Genomic DNA, 15,044 nt, shown 5'->3' on the forward strand with positions numbered 1-15,044 from the left:
TCTATTACCTATAGTTTTTAAGAAAACAGCTAGCCAGCCTTTTGTTATAACAAAACCTTATGGATAAGATACATACATTAGGAAGATCAACTCATAATAAAAGTGAACTTGTCCAAGGAAAAATATAAGAAACTAAAACTTATAAACATCTTGCCTCCATGGCATACTTTATTACCTTACAATTTTAATGATTCATCCCCATACATATGCGCATAAGAAAGAGCAGCAAATGTATTTCTCTGAGGTTCCAAGCAACTTGAGGTAGATAGGGTACTTGCAATGAGACTTACACTGTCTGCAAAATGGGCGAGTTACACTATTATTGAGAACCACCTTATAGCAATTGCTCCACACTTTTGCTACGCTTCCTGGCATGAGCCTTCCAGAGTCTCCAAGCACACACTTTGTATGCAAAATAGCTTGTTGATCTTTGCATGTGTAGAACCAGTTGTTTGGATCGGTTTCTTTCTCACAAATGTCACACCAGTATTTACCACTCACGTCTTCTTCGCCATAGCATAGTGAGAGAGGATGATCATGTACTCGGTGCTTTACCACTTGTGGTAGAGTGGCACACTGGAAGCACAATAGAAATCCACAATCACCTTCAATGCAACTGATGTCCGTCCTATATATATATCCCTTGCAACCATTGCATATGGTTTCACCTTCTACGGGAATGTGATATAAGGGATGGTGGGGATGACCTGGATGGACAAATGGCTCGGAAATTGAACCGCACAAAACATCTAGTTTCCTATTCCCATGCTTGTACATGAAACCATTGGACTCTTGATGACAAGCATAGCAATTGAAGACTTCTAGCTCCTTGTTTGTAACTAAAGTGAGCCGTTCATTGTGTAGCACATGCCATTTCTTTTTAGGACATTCAGCACATTTATGATGGAGAGAAAAATCACAATCCATACAGTCATAAAAGGATTGGAAACCGATGGGATGGGTGCATGCACTACACCACTTGTTATCCTCATAGAGAACACCATTCCCATGGATTCGTCTTAGGTAATGCTCTTTGTGGCTGAAATGATGTATTGTGTTGTCATCTATCACCACATATGGTTCTATATCTTCTTCTTCTTCAGGTACTCCTTCGAGTTCTTTTCCATTCCACACATCACCCCTGGTGGCACATTTAGAATGAACAACATAGCCAGGACACCTCTTACAAGAAAACCCACCATAAGTCCAGTCCACCTTCTTGCGACAAACTCTGCATACAGAGTCCACAACACCAAGAACGGAAGTACGATAAACACGGTGATCATGGCGATTGATGTTAATGACACGTGGAAGGCCAAGACAGTCTTGATGGATCATGAAACCACAATCAAAGCATGTGTAAGGGCTTCGATCTCCCTTTAGACCACAAGCATTACAAGTAAAAGAATCGAGTCTTGGAAGAAGGGTGAGTTGGTGATCATGCACTTTCGGATCAACAAGAGATTTTTGTGGTGGGTTCAAAACACAAGGCATATCCAGTGTGAAGTTGCAAGAAGAACAATGATAAAACAATTCTTTATCAACCTCTCTTCCGCAAAGACGACATTTTCCATCAGAATAGTATGGTGGTTCCCCCGTGAGGAGCTTAAGAGGATGCAATGAGTGGTAAGAATGGTTTACCTCTGTCGGATGATCTGTTACTGGGTGCCATACACAATCCACGTGGAAGGCTACATCGCACTCATCACATTTGTAAGGAAGTCCACCACCGGCCTTCCCGCATTTAGCAGAACAGTGGAACTCAGTCTGTTCCTTGAGAAGTATGAGCTTGTGGGGGTGCATCTCGAAATTGTCAATAACATTTGGTGGTGGGTACTTGGCACAGTCAAGGTCCACATCAAAGTCGCACATCTCACAACGATAGCATAGATTCACGATTTCCCTTGAACATAAATCACATATGTTACCTCCTGTATCATGTCGAAGCTGGAGAGTGTGATTGGGGTGAGATGGGTGGTCGATGAATTCAGAGAGCTCGTTGTTGCCACATTTCTTGTGGACGAAAAAGTCACAGATTTTACAATAGTAGCCGTCACTCTGTGATTCATATCTCCCACAACAATCACCTCTCCTCAGATCATTCCAAGGCATCATAGGATGCTCGTGAAATGGTAACCACACTCCCTCAGATTCCATTTGCTCTCTCTCTCGTATACTAAAGAAGATGAAGAAAGAGGAAGGGGTTGAATACGTGTATTAAGAAAAAGAAGAAGTCATGAGGTTGAACAGTGTGGGCATCTCTTTCTCTGGCCACTCAAACGCTATCCCCTCTCAAGTTTCTTTGTTTTTATATTTTGATAAAAATGGTTCCTGTTGATATTGTTGCTCTTGTTCGTTTTGACCACTCTCATGCATGGCCAGCTCTTCTCTTTCTCACTCTCATTGTTATCACTTGTGTATCATCATCACACAAGCTCGCACTCTCTTTACTCTCTCTTTACGTTTGTTGTTCTTGTAGAGAGAAGAGAGTAAGTTTTAGTTGTCTACATTGTTACTTCTCTCCAAGTCTTTTTCTTTATTAGAATTGGATACCTTACAACATCATGCACACATACACTTTATAGTAGACTTCTCTACTTACTACACTTGCACAACTACACGAGCATCATAGGATGCTCGTGGATCAATGATAACGACACTCCCTCAGACTCCATTTGGTAGTCAGTATACAAAAAGATAGGGGAAGAAGATGGGTAAATCTCAAAGTTAGATCAAAATTTCAAAGCTATGTTAGATCGTTAGTCTCAAAGGCATTCTTATAAAATGATATAGACTTGCTTTTACTTTTGGTGGTCATTCAATAACAATTAAAATAGTTATCATGGTTGATTAGTTAACTATATTTAGGACAGAAACCAACAACTACAACTAATGGGAAATACTTTTCGTACAACATTTCATTATTATATGGGATGGGAACAAGTGAGATTTTGTAAGTGCTCTAGCTTTTGTATTAGTTTATTGAATATTGAATAAACAGCTATTCCAAAGGTATATGTTGAGAGCCCTGATCTTATCAATAAGTAAAACGTGATTGATTATATATGCAATTGACTGAGAGACTTACTTTTTACTTTTTGGTGGTCATTCAATAACAATTAAAATAGTTATCATGGTTGATTAGTTGACTATATTTAGGACAGAAACCAACAACTACAACTAATGGGAAATACTTTTCGTACAACTTTTCAGGTAATGGAAGGTATCTTGTAGTTTCCAGGTCCACAAGTGAGTAGATTGCCCGGTCTATTCGTTGAAAATAGCATGCGCTTGCCAGCTACATAACAAGTCAAAATGAAGAGAGTTTTATTCATCCAAAATGCAAAGAATCTTTCATGGATTCAACTAGAGTTACCTCAGCAAAAGAGTTGAAACTGAGTTTAGAACCAACAGGTTCCATTCGTGCTTTAATCTGCTCACAAGCGTCCAAAACCGCAGCACCGTACATGTCAGAGCTCATAGAAGCAGCGGTTGGTGACGCATTTGGAACCTACGAAGATATCTAGCAACGAACAGTTTTGTGCCTGAAACATAGTTACATCTTATTTCTTAACACTTTATATTATAAATATTACCTTGTCGGTGCTCGTCTCTGATACAAAAACGGAACTAAGGGGAATGTTAAAGGCAGAAGCAGCAACTTGGGCAACCTTCGTATGCAATCCTTGACCCATCTCTACACCTCCATGTGTCACCAAAACAGTGCCGTCTGTGTACACATGAACAAGAGCACCTGCCTAACACCCAAAATAAAAAATGGATAAGTAACAAAAACTCTGTTTCTTGCTTCGCAAGAAATGGCAGTGCAAAGTGGACTGTTTCTTACCTGGTTCATGAACTTTTTGGTAAATGAAACGCCAAACTTTGTAGGAACCATAGCCACACCACGCTTTTTCCACCGGTTGTGGCTATTAAAATCGTCGACTTCTCTACGAGCCTTTAGAAAGTTGCAAGACACTTTCAGCTCCTTCCAGAGCTGATGCAGTGTGCAATGCTGAATACACTGAGAGTAATGTGTGATAGAGCCTTCCACTTGAAAGTTCATCTCCTAAATTGACACGCAAGAAAACATCAAAACATGAGAAAAAATTCCTATGAACTTTCAGGAACATAATGATTTCTTCAGGGCTTCTATCAAGTTCAGCTGCGATTCTCTGGATCCAGTTTTCGGTTATAAGCATGCCTTGTGGACCTCCAAAGCCTCGGAAAGCAGTGTTGCTAGGATAGTTAGTAAAGCAAACGTTCCCTCTGATCCTCACATGTGGGATCTCATAGACATTATCAGAGTTAAACATTGCAATCTCAAGAACAGCTTGGGAAAGATCCAAAGAGTTTCCACCGTTGTTGTAGATTTCAAGGTCATACGCCAAAACTTTTCCTTCATTTGTAAACCCAACCTGTAAATTTAGCATAATAACAATTAAAATGAAATGTTTTGTGAGTCCAAAAAATGGAAACAAGAGGGGAAGATACCTACCTTGTACTTTCCAACAAAACTATGACGGTGACCAGATATCATCATGTCCACATCTCTGTCCAGTATGAGTTTCACGGGTCGGTTCAATAGGTAGGAAGGAACAGAAGCTGCAGCAGCTATGAAGGCTGATCTCGTGTCCTTGCCACCAAAGCCACCACCACAATTCTTTTAGTTTTGCACACCACTTTAGACAATGGAAGGCCAAGAACATGTGAAACATATTGCTGGTGCCTATGAGGATCCTACATATATTTAAATCAAGCAGAAAAAAAAAACATTTTTCATTTAAAATCATAATTAGTTGATATAACATTATAACCTATAGAGACCTTAGGGCTATCAACTTGTTGTAGAGTGATAACAATAACATTTTAGATGATGTTGTAAATACTAAATATTATGGTTACTTGAGTGGATGAAATCATATGAACTTCGTTGCCACCATCACTTGTCCAGACCAAACTACCATGGGCTCCATGTAAAAGTGTTCCTGGCTGCCCATTTGAACCTCTCCTTTTATTATCCTATCGCACTGACCTGACTGAAAGCATAGCTCTACATCTCCTTTCCTTAGCATTTTCTCTGTGTTTGGGTGGAAACTTTTAGCAGCAATAGCCTCCTTGATTGATAATATTGCTGGTAATATAGCATTTTCATGTGTATCCGCAACAACCACACCAATGACCTGAAAAAATCCAGACACAGTTTAGCGATAATCTAAGAAATAAAAAGTTTCAAGTCTTCTTACTTGTCCCACACATGTGACCACATCTGTAGCAAATAATTCTTCATCAGCTACCACAGGTCCAATCTTATTATCTGCTGGACCGTATTTGGCAAGAAACATACCAGCAAAACCACGTGAAGATTTGGATTTCGAGTATATTGAAAATATGCGAGCATGTGGCATTTTGCTTAGCACTAAGGCAGCATGCATCGTATTAGGAGGCACTGGGGCATCAGTATATTCTGCTTTGATTTCACGATTTCCTTCTATAATAGTTTACTGAAAAATGCTTTGATAAGCAATCATTTTCTACCCAAGAGAAGAGAGATACATCTTTCTTCCATGTTTGAATAGGCAGAGATAACACAAAGAATGGTGATGTGTAGGACAACAACACTCGGTTACACTATGATTCACAGTGATTGTTCTTTAAATACTCAAGAATCTGTTACCTATAAATTTATAAGAAACCAGCTCACCTTTTTAAAATAAAATAAAAATAAGTTCGATAGAGATCATCAAATTCATAATGGAAGTGAACTTGTCCAAGGAAGAATATAAGAAACTTGAACGAATAAAACATCTTTCCTCATCAACGAAACCAATATGTGCAAGAAACGGAGCAAAGGTATGTCTCTGAGGTTCTTCCAAGCAACTTGAAGTAGATAGGGTACTTGCAACGATCCTTACACCGCCCCTTGCAAAACGGACGAGTTACACTATCATTGAGCCCCACCTCACACGATTTGCCCCAAATCTTTGCTAAACTTCTTGGCATGAGCCCTGTCGAGTCTCCGAGCACACACCTTGTATGCAAACTAGCCCGCTGATCTTTACAAGTGTAGAACCATTCCTTTGAATCGGTTTCTTTCTCGCAGATGTCACACCAATATTTACCACTTGCCTCCTCTTCTTCGCCATAGCACAGTGAGAGAGGATGATCGTCTACTCTATTCTTCACCACTTGTGGTAGAGTGGCGCATTTGAATCCCAATGCAAATCCACAATCACCTTCAATGCACCTGAGGACATGTGATTCCTTCAAGTTGCAACCATTGCATATTTCTACTTCTTCTGTTGGAATGTAATATAAGGGATGTTGGGGATGACTTGGATGGAAAAATGGCTCAGAAATTGAACCGCACAAGACATCAAACTCCTTATCTTCATCCTTGTACATGAAACCGTTGGACCTTTGATAGCAAGCATCACAACTGAAGACTTCTAGGTCCTTGTTTGTAACTAAAGTGAGCCGTTCATTGTGTAGTACATGTCGTCTCCTTTTAGGACATTCAGCACAATTCTGATGTAGAGAAAAATCACAATCCATACAGTCATAAAAGGATTGGAGACCGATGGGATGGGTGCATGCGCTGCATCTTTTGTTCTCCTCATACATAATACCATTCCCATGGATTCGTCTTAGGTGATGCTCTTCGTGACTGAAATGATGTATAGTGTTTTCATCTATCACCACATATGGTTCTGTATCTTCTTCTTCTTCAGGTACTCCTTCTAGTTCTTCCCCATTCCACACATCTTTTCTGGTAGCACATTTAGAATGAACGACATAGCCAGGACACCTCTTACACAAAAACCCACCACAAGTCCAATCCACCTTCTTGCGACAAACTCCGCACACAGAATTCATAGCAGCGTCACCAAGAACGGAAGTACGAGAAACACGGTGATCATGCCGGTTGATGTTGATGACACGTGGAAGGCCAAGACAATCTTGATGGATCATGAAACCACAATCAAAACATGCGTAAGGGCTTCGATCTCCCTTTAGACCACAAGCATTACAAGTAAAAGAATCGAGTCTTGGAAGAAGGGTGAGTTGGTGATCATGCACTTTCGGATCAACAAGAGATTTTTGTGGTGGATTAAGAACACAATGGAAATCCACAGTGAAGTTACAAGAAGAACAATGATAAAAATATTCACCAATCTCTGTTCCGCAAAGACGACATTTACCATCAGAATAGTCCGGTGGTGGACCTGTGAGGAGCTTAAGAGGATGCAAGGAGTGGTAAGGGTGGTTTACCTCTGGTGAGTAATTTAGCTTTGTTGCTGGGTGCCATACACAATCCACGTGGAAGGATACATCGCATTCATCACATTTGTAAGGAAGTCCACCACTAGCCTTCCCGCATTTAGCAGAACAGTCGAACTTAGTCCCTTTCTTGAGAAGTATGAGCTTGTGGGGATGGGTCTCAAAATTGTCAATAACATTTGGTGGTTGTTGCTTGGCACAGTGTAGATCCAAGTCAAAGTCACACATGTCACAACGGTAGAATAGCTTTGAGATTTTCCAACGACAAAAATCACATCTGTTACTTGATTCATGTTGAAGCTCGAGAGTGTGCCCGGGGTGAGATGGGTGGTCGATGAATTCAGAGATCTCTTCGTTGCCACATTTCTTGTGGACGAAAAAGACACAGAGTTTACAAAAGTAGCCGTCACTCTGTGATTCATATCTCCCACAACAATCACCTCTCCTCAGATCATTCCAAGGCATCATAGGATGCTCGTGAAATGGTAACCACACTCCCTCAGATTCCATTTGCTCTCTCTCTCTCTCTCGTATACTAAAGAAGATGAAGAAAGAGGAAGGGGTTGAATACGTGTATTAAGAAAAAGAAGAAGTCATGAGGTTGAACAGTGTGGACATCTCTTTCTCTGGCCACTCAAACATTATCCCCTCTCAAGTTTCTTTGTTTTCATATTTCGATAAAGAAAAGGTTCCCTATGCTTAAGGTGGGGTTGTCCGCTTTGTTTTCTCTTTTACTTTTCTGGTTTTCTTTTTGCTTTTTCTCCAAATGCGTAGTATTGTCACTTATCAGCTGCATAACCGTAACGAAGAAAGATGGTGGACGCTCAAGAAGCTATAGTTCTGGCAGCATTTGCCTCTTTCAGATTTTTTTCTCATTATAGTTGCAACTATTTTGATGACCATGACCTAAGTTGAAGGATATGCATCACTTTTGTTATTTAGATAGACGATCAGCTGAGAAATAATTCTGGTTCATTGTCGTCACTGTCTTTCTTGGATGTATCATTATATAGACATCGTTTCAGCTGTTTCAAATATTTCCATGGATAATGAAGTCACATTACGTACATTGATAAAAAGTAGATTACAAACTTGTATACTCGCTTCCGCTTGTCTAATCAAAATGCTTATAATCTTTTTCAACCTTAGTTACTATTGCAGATTACTCTTGAAATTGTGAGAGAGGTTGATTATAGCATGGACCCCAAAGAGAAGCTTGTTAATTCATCTCACAGAGCAAATGTATGTACCAGACCTTTAAGATGATAGCGTATTGCAATGGTATGCCAAAAATGGACGTGATGTACCTCAAATGGTATGCCAAAATACTTCAGCGTGTTCCCTGGCATGAGCCACCTAGTGTCTCCGAGCACACACGTGTAGAACCAGTTCTTTGGATTGGTATGATGGTATCTTTCTTACCAAATGTCACACCAGTATTTGCCATTTTCCTTTTCTCCATAGCATAGTGAGAGAATATAGTCATCAACCTATGCTTTGCCTCCATGGCTTATTAATATTTATTACACTTTGTAGTTATGATTGTTCATTTCGCTCTACCTCTTCCCATATCAAACGTAAACAAGAGAGCACTCAACAGAGCAAAAGCATATATCTGGGGACCCAAGCACCTTGAGGTAGATAGGGTACATGCAACGAGACTTGCACCGAATGCAAAATGGGCGAGTTACACTATTATTCAGCACCACCTCATGCGGTATGCCCAACAACTGTGGTACGCTTCTTGGCATGAGTCCTGCAGTGTCTCCGAGCACACATTTTGTATGCAAACTAGCCAAGTGATCTTTACACGTGTAGAACCATTTCTTTGGATCGGTTTCTCTCTCACAGATGTCACACCAGTATTTACCACTTGCCTCTTCTTCTTCCACATAGCATAGTGAGAGAGGATGATCATCTACTCTGTGCTTTACCACTTGTGGTAGAGTGGCACATTTGAAGCATATTACAAATCCACAATCATCTTCAATGCACTTGAGTAGACGATATTCCTTATTGTTGCAACCATTGCATATTCCCGTCTCTTCAATGGAATTGTCAGATAATACGAAAGTGTAATATAAGGGATGGTGGTGATGACGTTCAAATGGCTCAGAAACTGAACCGCACAAGACATCCAACTTCGTATACCGATCCTTGTACATGAATCCATTGGACGTTCGATTGCAAGCAACACAATCGAAGACCTCTAGCTCCTTGTTTGTGACTAAAGTGAGCCGTTCATTGTGTAACACATGCCTTTTCTTTTTAGGACATTTAGCACAGCACTGATGGAGAGAAAAATCACAATCCATACAGACATAAAAGGATTGGAGACCAATGGGATGGGTGCATGCGCTGCATCGTTTTTTATCCTCATACAAAACACCATTCTCATTGAATATGAGGTAATGCTCTTTGTGGCTGAAATGTTGTATTGTGTTGTCGTCTATCACCACATATGGTTCTATATCTTCTTCTTCTTCAGGTACTCCTTCAAGCTCTTTCATGTTCCAAACATCATATCTGGTAGCACATTTAGAATGAACAACATAGTTAGGGCACGTCTGACAAGAAAATCCTCCACAAGTCCAGTCCACCTTCTTGTGACAAACTTCGCATACAGAATTCATAGCACCATCACCAAGAAGCAAAGTACGAGAAACACGGTGATCATGTCGATTGATGTTAATGACACGAGGAAGACCAAGACAGCCTTGATGGATCATGAAATCACATTGAACACACATGTAAGGGCTTCGATCTCCCTTGAGCCCACAAGCATTACATGTGAATGAAAGCAGTCTTGGAAGAAGCTTGAGTTGGTGATCATGAGCTTTCAAGTTCAAAAGAGATTGTGGTGGCGGATTCACAACACAACGCCAATCCAAGGTGAAGTTACAAGAAGAACAATGATAAAACAATTCTTTATCAACCTTTCTTCCGCAAAGACGACATTTACCATCAGAATAGTCAGGTGGTGGACCCTTGAATAGCTTAAGAGGATGCAAGGAGTGATAAGGGTGGTTTACCTCTGTTGAGTGCTCTAGTGCTGCTGGGTGCCATACACATTCCACATGAAAGGCTACAGCATCACATTCATTACATTGGTAATAAAATCCACAAGAAAATCCTGCAGCATATGCAGAAGTCTTCCCGCATTTTGCAGAACAGTGGAAGGCGCTCAGTTCCTTGACAAATGTGAGCTTGTGGGGATGCATCTCAAAATTTTCAATAACATCTGGTGGTGGGTACTTGGCACAGTGTAGATCCATGTGGAAGTCACACATCTCGCAACGATAGGATAGATTCTGGATTTTACTATCACATATATAGCATACGTGATCTTCTCGTTTTTCTTGAAGCCGGAGAGTGTGATCGGGGTGAGATGGGTGGTCGATGATGAATTCAGACAGCTCGTCGCCACACTTCTTGTGCACGAAGAAATCACAGAGTTTACAATAGTAGCCATCACTCTGAGGTTCAAAGCAATCACAACAATCACCTTTCCTCATATGATGATCATTCCAAGGCGTCATAGGATGCTCGTGAAACAATGGTAACAACACTCCTCCCTCAAATTCCATTTTGCTCTCTCTATTATACTAAAGAAGATGAAGAAGAAGAAGGAAAGATTGAATAATGGAGATAGATCTCTTGAATAATGGTGTGTTTTCTCAAAGCTATATCTCTTTCTCTGGCCACTCAAACATTATCCCCTCTCAAGTTTCTTTGTTTTCATATTTCGATAAAGAAAAGGTTCCCTATGCTTAAGGTGGGGTTGTCCGCTTTGTTTTCTCTTTTACTTTTCTGGTTTTCTTTTTGTTTTTTCTCCAAATGCGTAGTATTGTCACTTATCAGCTGCATAACCGTAACGAAGAAAGATGGTGGACGCTCAAGAAGCTATAGTTCTGGCAGCATTTGCCTCTTTCAGGATAGCCTTACAGATTTTTTTCTCATTATAGTTGCAACTATTTTGATGACCATGACCTAAGTTGAAGGATATGCATAACTTTTGTTATTTAGATAGACGATCAGCTGAGAAATAATTCTGGTTCATTGTCGTCAAATCTTTCCTCGAGCATGTTCTGATTCATTGAGTCCAGAGTTTCAAACCCGGGATAATATATGAAACATATCAATCAGACTTTTTTTTATAACAAACCTTTACTTTGGGTCCTTTTATTGTTGAGATATCATTTCTACCAAGCATTTTAAATGTAAGACTGACGGTTACTGTGCTCTTCGTTCTCAAAGGAAGATCTTGTAGAAAACGTAGAGCTGAAAACATTAGGACAAACAATAGTCTTGGAAGGAAAAACAGTCTCCATGGATAATGAAGTCACATTACGTACATTGATAAAAAGTAGATGAACACGGTGAAGTTACAAGAATAACAATGATAAAACAATTCTTTATCAATCTCTCTTGTGTTTAAGTTTGATTTGGCTATTGATGGCGACGAGGAACCGAACAACGGTGTACAGGAAACACAGAGTTGCGTGTAAGAGCGCGCGCGCTCCTTCATCCGATTCGTTCGGTGGTCCGGTGATCGAAATGGTTAGTGGCTCTTTTGCTCGGTCCAACCACTCCTCTTATGCTCCTTTGAGCACCAATGATCCTGGTCCTTCAAGGTAGTTTCTGGGTTCTTGTTCTTGATGATCCAGTTGAATTGTTTCTTGCTGTGATTTGAAATAAAAATACAATTTTTTTTTTTTTTTTTGAACACAACTTGCATTAATTTAAAAACCAGAGAGTTAGGTGGGAGCCATAAAGGCATCAACCATACAAAGAGCTGTTTTAGCTAGATAATCGGCCACAACATTTTGATTTCTAGGGATCCAAGCAAAAGATACAGAGAGGGAAGGTGAGGAGCTCAGACTAGCTATGTCTGAGAGCATGCCATGAAGCTCCGATATCGGTTCCTTCTTGTTCAAGGCTCTTATCAGCTGCGAGCAATCGGATTCTAGACGGCAAGACTGTATTCCACGGGTTCTGCAGAAGATTAGTGCAAACTTTCTTGATTGGTTTGAATAAAAATGCAAACTTTATTGTTATTTGTGAATGTTGTTTTTTGCAGTAGCGATGATGCGTTCACAATTGGTCTGCCACCAGCTTGGGTGGATGATTCTTAGGAGATCACATTTAATATACAGAAGGTGCGAGACAAGATGGGTGAGCTAGTTAAGGCTCATTCAAAGGCTCTAATGCCTACCTTTGGAGATAACAAAGGGGATCAACGTGCTGTTGAGATGATCACTCATGAAATCACCGATTTGTTGAGGAAGTCAGAGAAGAGGTTGCACAATTTATCTACTAGAGGAGGAGGGCCTTCAGAAGAATCTAATCTCAGGAAAAATGTGCAGGTAATTGCTGGACTTCTTTCTTTTTGAGCTTGTTAAGGTTAAAGAGTGTATGGCCATGTAGATTCTAGAGGAATTTTGGTTAAACTATATCTCAGATGAGAAAATATTTTCGTTACCGGTCTAGTTGACATTATCATCAGTTAGGTTTATTATATGTTTTGAGTTTGTAGCTTGAGGTTAAAGTTCTGTCTACATGTGTTAGTAGGGCTCTCCAATGGACTTGACCTATCTAGTTGCCATTACCAATCTAGTTGAGAGTTAGTATCATCAGTTAGCAAATGTATGAAGTAAAGTGTGGTTTTTATCCTTTTAAATTAACTATTATTTGGTTTGAGTTTGTTCTGTGTACATGTGTTAGTGGGGATCTCCTATGGACTTGACATACTGTTTTTTGACAGCGTTCTCTTGCAACAGATCTTCAGAGCCTCTCCATGGAGCTCCGCAGAAAACAGTCTACTTATTTGAAACGTCTCCAGCAGCAGAAAGAGGTACTTTACCAATTTTATTCTTGGGATATGCATGTTGTACCCTAAGTTGATGCTCTTATTTCTCAGCGTGTCATTAACACAACTTTCATTAAATTTCATGCAAAGAGTTAGGTGAGTGTCATAACACCCTCAACCATACATAAAGCTTCTTTAGCTAAGGAATCAGCAACAACATTTTGGCGATTGATGTTAATGACACGCGGAAGGCCAAGACAGTCTTGATGGATCATGAAACCACAATCAAAGCATGTGTAAGGGCTTCGATCTCCCTTTAGACCGCAAGCATTACATGTAAAAGAATCGAGTCTTGGAAGAAGGGTGAGTTGGTGATCATGAGCCTTCGGATCAACAAGAGATTTTTGTGGTGGATTTAAAACACAAGGCAAATCCACAGTGAAGTTACAAAATGAACAATGATAAAAAAATTCACCAATTTCTGTTCCGCAAAGACGACATTTACCATCAGAATATTCTGGTGGTTCACCAGTGAGGAGCTTAAGAGGATGCAAGGAGTGGTAAGAGTGGTTTACCTCTGGTGAGTAATTTAGCTCTGATGCTTCTGGGTGCCATACACAATACACATGGAAGGCTACATCGCATTCATCACATATGTATGGAAACTCATCATAATCACCCTTCCCGCATTTAGCAGTGCACTTAAAATTACAGTGTTCCTTGAAAAGTGGGAGCTTGTGGCGGTGCGTCTCGAAATTGTCAATAACATCTGGTGGTGGGTACTTGGCACAGTCAAGGTCCACGTCAAAGTCACACATCTCACAACGATAGCATAGATTCACGATTCCCCTTCCACATAAACCACATATGTTACCTCCTTTATCATGTCGAAGCTGGAGAGTGTGATTGGGATGAGATGGGTGGTCGATGAACTCAGAGAGCTCGTCGCCACATTCCTTGTGCAAGAAAAAATCACAGGTTTTGCAATAGTAGCCATCACTCTGCGATACAAAACGTTGACAACAGTCACCTTTCCTCAGATCATTGAAAGGCTTCATAGGATGCTCGTGGATAAATGGCAACGAGACTCCCTCAGATTCCATTTTGCTCTCGTATATGAAGAGATAAAGGGAAAGAAGGGAAGAAGATGGGTAATCTCAAAAAAAAAGATGGGTAATCTGAAAGTAAGATCAAGTTTGAACGCTAGATTAGATCGTAAATCTCAAAGGCCTTCTTATAAAACAATGAATAGACTTACTTCTCGTATCTGACTTTTTGGTCGACATTTTAAAATAGTTATCATTGTTGATTAGTTAACTATCATTTATTAGGACAGAACCTGACAATACAACTAACGTAGAACTTGTCCATTACATGGGAGGGATGGTGGCAACTGGCAAAGGAGTTCCTATAAAATAATAATAGATTTACTTTTCATATCTGACTTTTGGTGGCCATTCGATAACTATTTAAATAATTATCATTGTTCATTAGTTAACTATATTTACTTGGGACAGAAGCTACGGCTTATGTCTGGAACCCTGTGATTTTACATTTTAGTGTCACACGAAATGTCGATCGTAAAAGTTTACTCTCTTGATGAAACTAAAAGTCTCAAACACTAAGCTTAGGGCTGATATCTAAACTCACAAAAGGAGAAGTAATAAACTCATTGAAACAAGCCATCCTGATACGCTCCGGAGTGGCAGGAGTGTACAAAGGGAACCATTTGCTACCAAATGCGGTTTATGAAAAAGATAGTAAAAAATAAGAAGTGAAAACTGACGTTTCAAATCCTCTTACTTGTCCCACACATGTGACCATTTCTGTAGCAAATAGTTCTACGTCGGCAACAGCAGTTCCAATCATATTATCTGCTGGAACACCTTGTTCACGAAATATCACAGCGTTTACAATAGTACCGTCACTATGAGATTTAAAGCATTGACTGCAA

At 40.0% G+C, this 15,044-nt stretch overlaps 5 protein-coding genes and 1 pseudogene across 5 annotated transcripts; all 6 read right to left on the bottom strand.

Annotated features, from left to right (window-relative positions):
* Positions 1–73: 73 nt before the first annotated feature.
* On the bottom strand, positions 74–2,857 carry LOC111200815. The gene has a single exon (XM_048739123.1). It carries the CDS (start codon positions 2,155–2,157, stop codon positions 193–195), a length of 1,965 nt encoding a protein of 654 aa, XP_048595080.1. The 5' UTR covers positions 2,158–2,857; the 3' UTR covers positions 74–192.
* A 224-nt stretch (positions 2,858–3,081) lies between these two features.
* LOC125577632 lies at positions 3,082–3,709 on the bottom strand (annotated as a pseudogene).
* A 3-nt stretch (positions 3,710–3,712) lies between these two features.
* On the bottom strand, positions 3,713–4,676 carry LOC125577957 (xanthine dehydrogenase 1-like). Its single transcript, XM_048740171.1, has 4 exons — positions 4,499–4,676; positions 4,122–4,418; positions 3,848–4,069; positions 3,713–3,754 (listed from the first exon to the last, which is right to left on the bottom strand). Exons 1-4 carry the CDS (start codon positions 4,541–4,543, stop codon positions 3,713–3,715), a joined length of 606 nt encoding a protein of 201 aa, XP_048596128.1. The 5' UTR covers positions 4,544–4,676.
* A 243-nt stretch (positions 4,677–4,919) lies between these two features.
* On the bottom strand, positions 4,920–5,435 carry LOC111200824 (xanthine dehydrogenase 2-like). Its single transcript, XM_022692208.2, has 2 exons — positions 5,247–5,435; positions 4,920–5,183 (listed from the first exon to the last, which is right to left on the bottom strand). Exons 1-2 carry the CDS (start codon positions 5,433–5,435, stop codon positions 4,920–4,922), a joined length of 453 nt encoding a protein of 150 aa, XP_022547929.2.
* A 171-nt stretch (positions 5,436–5,606) lies between these two features.
* On the bottom strand, positions 5,607–7,996 carry LOC125577630. Its single transcript, XM_048739122.1, has one exon. The coding sequence runs from the start codon at positions 7,789–7,791 to the stop codon at positions 5,818–5,820; it is 1,974 nt and encodes a 657-aa protein (XP_048595079.1). The 5' UTR covers positions 7,792–7,996; the 3' UTR covers positions 5,607–5,817.
* Positions 7,997–8,236: 240 nt separating this feature from the next.
* On the bottom strand, positions 8,237–14,526 carry LOC125577958. The gene is made up of 2 exons (XM_048740172.1): positions 13,246–14,526; positions 8,237–10,886 (listed from the first exon to the last, which is right to left on the bottom strand). The coding sequence occupies exons 1-2, from the start codon at positions 14,191–14,193 to the stop codon at positions 8,853–8,855; spliced, it is 2,982 nt and encodes a 993-aa protein (XP_048596129.1). The 5' UTR covers positions 14,194–14,526; the 3' UTR covers positions 8,237–8,852.
* Between the last annotated feature and the right edge of the window lie 518 nt (positions 14,527–15,044).

The sequence above is a fragment of the Brassica napus genome, chromosome A9 (genome assembly GCF_020379485.1).
Source record: "Brassica napus cultivar Da-Ae chromosome A9, Da-Ae, whole genome shotgun sequence".
Lineage (NCBI taxonomy): Eukaryota > Viridiplantae > Streptophyta > Magnoliopsida > Brassicales > Brassicaceae > Brassica > Brassica napus.

Excerpts from the sequence above, each read along its gene's own strand:
- LOC125577630 (XM_048739122.1), bottom strand. The coding sequence starts at position 7,791 with ATGGAATCTGAGGGAGTGTGGTTACCATTTCACGAGCATCCTATGATG.
- LOC125577957 (XM_048740171.1), bottom strand. The coding sequence starts at position 4,543 with ATGATGATATCTGGTCACCGTCATAGTTTTGTTGGAAAGTACAAG. Across the intron at positions 4,070-4,121 it reads AAATCATTATGTTCCTGAAA|GAGATGAACTTTCAAGTGGA; the intron begins GTTCATAGGAAT and ends GTGTCAATTTAG. Across the intron at positions 3,755-3,847 it reads CCAAAAAGTTCATGAACCAG|GTGCTCTTGTTCATGTGTAC; the intron begins GTAAGAAACAGT and ends GGTGTTAGGCAG.
- LOC125577958 (XM_048740172.1), bottom strand. The coding sequence starts at position 14,193 with ATGGAATCTGAGGGAGTCTCGTTGCCATTTATCCACGAGCATCCTATG. Across the intron at positions 10,887-13,245 it reads AGGGTGTTATGACACTCACC|TATAATAGAGAGAGCAAAAT; the intron begins TAACTCTTTGCA and ends CATCTTCTTTAG.
- LOC111200815 (XM_048739123.1), bottom strand. The coding sequence starts at position 2,157 with ATGGAATCTGAGGGAGTGTGGTTACCATTTCACGAGCATCCTATGATG.
- LOC111200824 (XM_022692208.2), bottom strand. The coding sequence starts at position 5,435 with ATGCATGCTGCCTTAGTGCTAAGCAAAATGCCACATGCTCGCATATTT. Across the intron at positions 5,184-5,246 it reads TGGTCACATGTGTGGGACAA|GTCATTGGTGTGGTTGTTGC; the intron begins GTAAGAAGACTT and ends GGATTTTTTCAG.